General features: G+C 52.5%; 1 protein-coding gene and 1 long non-coding RNA gene across 2 annotated transcripts; both read left to right on the plus strand.

Annotated features, from left to right (window-relative positions):
- Nucleotides 1-4,339: 4,339 nt before the first annotated feature.
- LOC306807537 (PHD finger protein 7-like) lies at nucleotides 4,340-5,978 on the plus strand (the record flags this gene model as incomplete). The annotated part of the gene is made up of 6 exons (XM_079317191.1): nucleotides 4,340-4,738; nucleotides 5,054-5,145; nucleotides 5,231-5,332; nucleotides 5,611-5,735; nucleotides 5,812-5,930; nucleotides 5,962-5,978. Exons 1-6 carry the CDS (start codon nucleotides 4,696-4,698, stop codon nucleotides 5,976-5,978), a joined length of 498 nt encoding a protein of 165 aa, XP_079173317.1. The 5' UTR covers nucleotides 4,340-4,695.
- A 96-nt stretch (nucleotides 5,979-6,074) lies between these two features.
- On the plus strand, nucleotides 6,075-7,156 carry LOC306807512. Its single transcript, XR_013775740.1, has 4 exons — nucleotides 6,075-6,166; nucleotides 6,381-6,494; nucleotides 6,647-6,765; nucleotides 6,925-7,156. It is a non-coding gene; the product is annotated as an uncharacterized lncRNA (long non-coding RNA).
- The last annotated feature ends 1,161 nt before the right edge of the window (nucleotides 7,157-8,317 follow it).

Here is an 8,317-nt window from a genome sequence, read left to right on the forward strand (position 1 = left end):
AGCATCACGGGCTGACAGGCCCAGGCAAACACAGACACCATCAGGGCCGTCCCCCAGACGCAGCCGCTCCCCCCTGCAGCGTCGGGCCCATAGTCCCGCTGCTCAGACAAGGAGTCGGCGTGACAGGAGACACAGCACAACTTCAATGGCCGAAAGACCCCAACAAACAGAGACACCATCAGGGCCGTCCCCCAGACGCAGCCGCTCCCCCCTGCAGCGTCGGGCCTCCAATCGACCTGTCCGGTGCAGGAGTCGCCAGGACAGGAGCAGCAGCACAGCAGCAAGGGCTGACAGGCCCAGGCGCAGGGGGACAGTGTCGGGGACGTCTCGCAGGAGCAACCGCAGCCCCCAGCGACGTGGGGCCTCAACTTGGACCGGAGACAGCAGCACTTAGTGCCTTCTTTTCCTTCTAGTCCCTCTGGTTGCTGCCATAAGTGAAGGTGAGAATCATCAACTCAGGGATTTGAGATTTGCAGGGCTGTGAGAAATCTGTATTAGTTCTTGATGTTTCTATCAGCACAAAAGAAGCCTATGCTAAATACCTTGACTTCTACATTACCATGTATGAAGTGAAAAGTTACTTAAGAATGTGACAAATTAAAAATAACACTGCTTTCTGCCTTGCGACTCCAACCTCACAAGTTTCCCCACTGCTTCCCCTTGAAAGTTAATCACTCCTTCATGGGCTTGGATGTGTTTAGGGAGACATGAAGAGCAAGGATGCTCTTAGGGAAACTCTTTGGAAAGGACGTGTGCTGCGTTGCTATCCTTGAACAATCTCATTTTCAGTAAATCCAAAAGGAAGAAGAAAGAGAGTGAGGCACTGCCTCAAGTGTCTGAAGAAATCGATGACGACATTGCTGCTGATTTTAGAGACTTGCTTGGACCTTCAAGGAACAAACCATGAAAAGACTGTGGAAATACCCTGGGACAAAGAGTGCGTGCAGGACTCTGCCCCAGATGACCGTTCGGGACCTTTGCCTGAGAACAACGTAGCTCAGGAGCCAAATGCTTTCATGTTTTCCTTCTTTGGAGAAACAGAGGAGTTGGGCGTCAAAGAAGGTAACTGCAGAACCCTTCTAACAGTGCATTTCTAAGGAAGAGCTTCTGGCAGGCACTGTAGAGCAGTATGGTGTAAAGAAGGTCAGGATCCTGGGGACTTTCAGCAGCCTAAGTCAGTAAATAGGCAGAAGAATTTTGATCTTCATTTCTACCTGCCAAGGCCGGGGTAGATTAATGAGAGGTAACTCATGCTTGCGTCTCAGGACTTTTGAAAGGCATGCTTTGAGAAGGCATTGGGTTTAGTGCAGACTGGTGGAAAGCTTCTTGTCATCCCCTCAATTTCTCAAACAGGGAAAAAGGTGACACACCAGTCATATCAAGCTTCCTAGAATTCATCAAGATTGTAAAGAAAACGCATCTTAATGTAGAGTGATGAGCCACATCCTGGAGTTGACCCCAAGATCCATGAGCATTCTAATGGTTACTGAATTCTATTCTTGGACCTTGAGAGAATGGAAACAGAATGACACATGATCATTGGCGTGTCCTAACCTCACATAAAATGAGGCTTTATGCAATGAAGAGGAAAGAATATTAAATCAAGTCACAGTCATGTAAGAAAGAAAGAAATTGTGTGAAGGTATGCAAACTATTAAAAAACCTCAATGCATCCACCCAAAGCAACAAGGCCCCCACACTTGTGCTGAATTCAGAAGGTATTCAGTATCTTCTGAATGCAATGACAAATGTTTGAGAATACATAAGAGACCCCTAGAACAAAGGGTAAAATACAGGAGCAGAGATATAGCTCAGAGAATGTGGAAGGAAAACATTCTGTCCTTCCTGTGTCTGTCTTCTCCAGTGCAAGTATGTCACTTGAAAGAAGGAAGCTTTCCTGGCAAGACAGACCATCTGGTTTTAGCTGTGTTTTGGTTTTGGTGCTGCTATTCCAGAGCCTTATGTACTTGGAACAGTAAAACAGGGATAAGTCACACGGCAGGAGGATCCATGTTTCTAAGACCGCAGTTCTAAAATTGATGATGAGCCTGAGACATCAGAAATTGAAAAGGACCAAGAAATGCAAGTTCCATTTGTTATCTGCTTGCCTGTAGTAGTTGGATGCTGTGGGAATATTGACAGCAGCACTCAGAGAATAACAAAGTGGCACTGCACACCTCTGAGCAATGAAAGTCATCCTGGAAAACCATTGGTGCTGCACAGGGTCAAACCTCCCAGCAGCCCATGTGGTGTCATGTTGAATATGGAAAGAGAAGTTGAGCACAAGAAATTAACTGGGTCCTTTTGGCTTGAGCAACCCCAAAGTGAGTTTGGCCAAAAGGCAAAGACACAGTCAGTTTTCTTCTATAAAGGGTGGTGTTTTTTTTTTTTTTAATAGAAGGCTCTATTTGGTTCCTATGGGATAAAGCTTTTCAATGCATCCCATTTCCCTGAAGCCCTACAGCTTTAACTCGTGTTCATGGAATTTGACTGTACCTTTTAAGATGCTCAAATCTGTTTGTATTTGTCTAAGTTTCTTTCTTTACCACACACAGAGAATCCTAGATTTTTATTCTCCTCCAAAGAGGATAAACGCCTAAGAGGTACGACAGAACTTCTTTACCGTAGTTTGTATGTTTTTTGCTTTAAAAATCTTACTAGAATTCAGTGAGGAGGAAAAAATGCTGCCTGGTTATTAATGTTTTGGAGTCCAAATTTGGCATCCTTCTTTGTAGTGGAATCCTGTGAGAAAGTGCTGGTAAAAGAAAGACTCAGCAGCTTTCTGGCTTTCTTTCATTTCAGGAAATTGCCTAATAGATATCGGGACTGGTAGAGCTTAGCAAAAAAATAGTCACTTGATAGGTTACCTAGACATTTGGGATCCTTTCAGGTATGTGTATCACCTTTAACTTTTTCTTGTCTTTCTGGTCTTACCATTAGGAATGTTGAATCTTCTTGTCAGCCCCTTGGGTCTGTGTGGTTTTTCATCCTAATGAATCTGGGGTTTTCTCTTCTGAATCTACAGAATTTTTTATTTAAAAAACAAGTGAACAACAACAAGAGGAGACATGCACGGTCCCAAAAAATTTCATAGGCCACCAAAACACTTGCTTGCTACATTTCGTAGAGTATGCTCTTCAGACAGGCTGAAATGCTGTTCTTGTCTTGAGACTTATTAGATAATTCTGATGAAATGTTACTGTGTTCATACAGTTACTGCCCTGCACTCTTCCAGTCTATCTGATTTCCAGAGTGAATTAAAATGGAGATCTCAGTCCTTAGCAGGCATCAGCTCTGGGGGAAGATGTGGGATCCTGGTGCTGAGCTTTTAATGAAACAGCTGATATTTCACTGCAATTTGGATTTCAGCACGTTCAGAAAAACCGCTGCTGCCTTTCATTTTTCTTAGTACACCAGGCTGCAGTACAGAACATTGCTCTTGGAGCCAATGCCTGCTGGGGGCAAGATAGGAAGGATGTGAAGAAAATGTCTGATTTTATTGCTGGGTTGGGTTTTTTTCATATATATTTGTTGGAAGCAGCAGCACAATCAGAAGTGTTTATCCTTATTCATTGTTCTTTGTTTTGTGCAGAGGGCCCAAACTTATTTTGTAGATCTATAGAGTTCGGTGAAGAAATAGTGGGTTGGGAAGAGAGACATGGATTTTTGTTTAAGGTGAGTAGGTGAGGTCAGTTCCCTGGTAACTGTGACTGAAAGCTGAGCATGGGGAGGGAACACGGCTATAAATGTGCATGAGAATGTGCTCGTCTGTCAGACGAGCCTGAAATTTGTAATTGCCTGAGCACAAAATTCTTTAGTATACTGGTCTGTAGATCATTCAGTTAAGCCACTAAAATCTCTGTATGTTACAGGAGCAGCTACTTAACTAGATGTAAAGAAAGTGTTTAAGAGGAACAGTGAATTTAGAGACTTCTACTAGTAGAGGATTCGGAAACTTCTCCTAAGAATATGTTTGATTTTTATTATTTACTGCAACGCTGAAGGAAGCGTAAGGATGCCAAAAGGAAAGTGAAAGCAAAGCAATAAACCTTTTATTGATTAGAAGCGTCTCATGGTTATTCCTTCAAGAAGCTGCCAAACAAAGTTAGTTTCAAAATCCTTCCAAGGATCTAACAGGAAAACCTATTGGGAAAGCCAGTTAGGCAGCGTTTCCCAGCTGGGGCTGATGGTCTCGGGTTCTGGGCAGCCTGGAGTGGCGCTGCCTCAACAGCCCCTTTCTGCCTCCAGGGCCACCCTCGATGGCTGACCCGGGGCTCCCAGGGGGGCGCCTCCAGTGGCTGCTGGGGCGCTGAGCCCTGCCTGCCCCAACTGTGGGTGCACGATGCTGATGTCAGCGCGGCCATTGTGACCTGTGCCACCAAGGGCACAAAAGGGAGCGCTGGGCTCAGGCCCTGTGTCAGTGCGAGCTGACAACGGCCGGAGAAGGCAGGGCAGGGACGCGGCTGCCCAGGGACCCGAGGGATCCAGAGGAGACAGCAGCGTTCCTCAACGCGCCGACGGGAGCAGAAGGCGGACAGGAGCAGGGCTCACCAGGGCTGACCAGGGTTGTTGTGCCCTCGTGGCTCTGGGCCTGTTTGCCATCTCCCCACACCCTTCTTTCTCCACCAGAGAGAGGACAAGCGCCTGAAAGAGACAGTGGCATTCCTGCACAGGGCCACACTGCTGACCAGAACCATGAGTGACAGGAAACAAGAGGGCCCTGATGCCAGGGATCCAGGTGAGGGCAAAGCAGCCCTCCCACAGCCTGGCCCAGGGGCTCTTGGGGCCCCAGCGTGGGGCCAGAGCAGAGGCAGGGGGAGGCAGGAGCTGCTCAGCCCTGCTGGGGCTGGACTCTCCTTCCTCCCCAAGTGGGGCCCAGCTGGGCCAGGGGGCAGCTGCTGGGACAGCCATGCCCGCAATGGCCCCGGCTCTCCAAGGCCTGCAGCCCTGCCCATCAGGCAGGCAGGGACAGAGCAGCCCTGGGGCCAATGCTGCAGGCTCAGAGCCCCGCAGAGGAGCTCATGCCCGCTGCCATTGGCTCTGTCCCCTGCAGCCTGCATGCTGTGCCACCGCGCTGAGGCTGACCCGGACACCTGCGGTGACAAACTGCAGAAGTTTGGGCTCTGTGCCCACGTGTTCTGTCTGGTGAGTGCCTCCAGGCTCTCTCTCCAGCATTGCAATGGGCACTCCATGCCACTCTCTCCTCATCCGACTCTCCCCTTTTCTGCAGTATTTTGCCACTCTAGTTCCCAGACAAGATAATGAACGTGTTGGACTCATGGGCTTTGTCCCACGAGATATCCAGCTTGCAGTCAGGCGGGCGGCACAGAAGGTGAGAGCCTGACAAACGAGCAGGGAGATTTGTGCCAGGCGAGCTTTGCCTGAGCTCAGCCCAGACCCCGGGAGAGAAAGGCCGGCCCCTGCAGCCGGCTGTGGGACAAAGCCTGGCTGCCAGCAGCTGCACGGAGGCTCTGGCACAGGAGCCCCCTCCAGCAGGCAGCTCTGGGGCTGAGTCCCAGCAGCGGCCACAGGCTGTGCCCTGCCCGCAGCCACGGGGCTGCCTGGGGAGGCCCCGAGGCCGCCGCTGACGGGGCTGCTTGGCTCTTGCAGCACTGCTGTGTCTGCGGCCAGAGCGGGGCCACCATCCTGTGCTGCGAGGAAAACTGCGGCAGATGGTTCCACCTGCCCTGTGCCAAGGAGGGCGGCTGTGTCAATCAGTATATTCCTAATTACAGGTACCTCCCCCTCACTTCTGGCAGCCCTCAGGGAGGGATCCAGCATTTCTCATTTTGCCCATCCCTCTTCCCCCAGATCCTACTGCCATGAGCACTGTCCAGAGCTGGACGTGCAGGTGACTCCAGAGCCAGGCACAGAATGCCCCATCTGCATGGAGCCTGTGGAGGACAGGATGTCCTATAGAACAATGGCGTGCCCAGCGTGCAAAAGGGCCTGGTTCCACAGGGACTGCATCCAAGTAGGAGCCATGGCCTCAGCCCTGGGCACAGCAGGTGCTCAGCAGCACCAGGGCCCCGCTCACACTGCTTCTGTTTGCCCTGCAGGGACAGGCCATGCGCACTGGTGTGCTATGCCTCCAGTGCCCCATCTGCAGAAACATTAGAGAATTTCTAACCCAAATGTTCATCATGGGGATCCGAATCCCCTTCAGGTTGGTGTCCTTCTGCCTGGCGCACAAGACAGGAGGCTGCCAGCACTGTGCTGTGCCAGGCCCTGCCCCAGCAGTCCTGGCCCTGGCCTGTGCCAGGAGTTGGGCTTCAGCTTTACAGATGACTTGGAAAAGCACTGGAGGAAGAGCAGGGACACCCTGCACCATCGTGAGGGCAGGACAGCAGAAACTCATCATCTTTTCCTTTCTGCATCAGAGAACCAACATGGGAGGACAACAATGCATTTGCGCATCTAGCAGAGAGGCACAGCCAGTGCAATGCCAGGGAATGCCTTTACCCAGGAGGCAGGGAACAGGCAGAGGAAGAGGGGTAAGTTGAGAAGCTCCACCCGGGGCACCGCAGAGAACCAGCAGAGTGTGTCAGCAAGGGCTCTACGCAGAAAGAGCCAGAAGAGCTTGGCCAGACAATCCCGTGCTGTGGACATTTTGTCTTCAGAGCCGTGAACGTATTTGCTTCCCTAGGCCCTGGGAACTTCTCCTGTGCTCCTCCTGTGCTGCTGAGGGCACCCACAGGCGCTGCTCTGGCCTGAGAAACTTCGTAGAAAGCTGGGAGTGTGACAGCTGTGCTGGTCTCGGCACAGGTATGAGGCAAAGCACCTGGGTGGCCCAGGGCTGGGAATGGTGTCCAGGCTGGGCTTGGCAGAGCCTGTCTGCTCCTGGAGGGCTGGGGGCACAGCTCTAGCCCAGCCTGGCCTGCCTTGGGCCTTGGGGCCTTTTGACATTGCTGCATGCCCTTACAGCCTCCAGGGGTGGCCCGGAGCTCCATGGCCCCAGCCTGACCAGTCAGTCAGGACTGGAGCCTTCTCATGGCTCCCCACAATCAGAGGCCATCAGCCCCAGCTCCCGCAGCCTGCTGCCATCAGCTCTAGCTCCCCAGTCTCCAGAGACCAGCAGGCGCAGCAGCCACCCACGTGCAGCAGCACAGACGTCGCTGCCACCTTCTGCACTGGACACCAGCAGCTCCAGCACATCAGGGTCAACACACAGCAGCTCCATAGACCCTGAGAAAAGGGTCCATTCCAGGTGTGACAGGCCAGACCGCAGGAAAAACTGCTCTCGCCAGCAAGGTCAGGCCCCAAATCCACCCACCCAGTCAAGGAGTCACCGTGACAGGAGCAGCAGGGCAAAACCAAGGGCTCAGAGGCGCAGGCAAAGGGAGACACCATCACGGGAATTGCCCAGACGCAGCCGCTCCTGCCGGCAGCCTCGGGCCCAGAGTCCCGCTGCTCAGACAAGGAGTCGACGTGACAGGAGTCACAGCACAACTTCAGCAACTGAAGGGCCCAGGCGAAGGGAGACATGCTCGCAGACATGCTCCAGACGCAGCCGCTCCCCCCTGCAGCGTCGGGCCCAGAGTCCAGTTCTCCAGTCAAGGAGTAGCCATGACAGGAGCCACAGCACAACTTCAAGGGCCGAAAGGCCCCAACGAACAGAGACACCATCAGGGCCGTCCCCCAGACGCAGCCGCTCCCCCCTGCAGCATCGGGCCCAGAGTCCCGCTGCTCAGACAAGGAGTCGGCGTGACAGGAGACACAGCACAGCATCACGGGCTGACAGGCCCAGGCAAACACAGACACCATCAGGGCCGTCCCCCAGACGCAGCCGCTTTCCCCTGCAGCGTCGGGCCCATAGTCCCGCTGCTCAGACAAGGAGTCGGCGTGACAGGAGACACAGCACAACTTCAATGGCCGAAAGACCCCAACAAACAGAGACACCATCAGGGCCGTCCCCCAGACGCAGCCGCTCCCCCCTGCAGCGTCGGGCCTCCAATCGACCTGTCCAGTGCAGGAGTCGCCAGGACAGGAGCAGCAGCACAGCAGCAAGGGCTGACAGGCCCAGGCGCAGGGGGACAGTGTCGGGGACGTCTCGCAGGAGCAACCGCAGCCCCCAGCGACGTGGGGCCTCAACTTGGACCGGAGACAGCAGCACTTAGTGCCTTCTTTTCCTTCTAGTCCCTCTGGTTGCTGCCATAAGTGAAGGTGAGAATCATCAACTCAGGGATTTGAGATTTGCAGGGCTGTGAGAAATCTGTATTAGTTCTTGATGTTTCTATCAGCACAAAAGAAGTCTGTGCTAAATACCTTGACTTCTACATTACCATGTATGAAGTGAAAAGTTACTTAAGAATGTGAC

Source organism: Erithacus rubecula (genome assembly GCF_903797595.1).
Source record: "Erithacus rubecula genome assembly, chromosome: 13".
NCBI lineage: Eukaryota > Metazoa > Chordata > Aves > Passeriformes > Muscicapidae > Erithacus > Erithacus rubecula.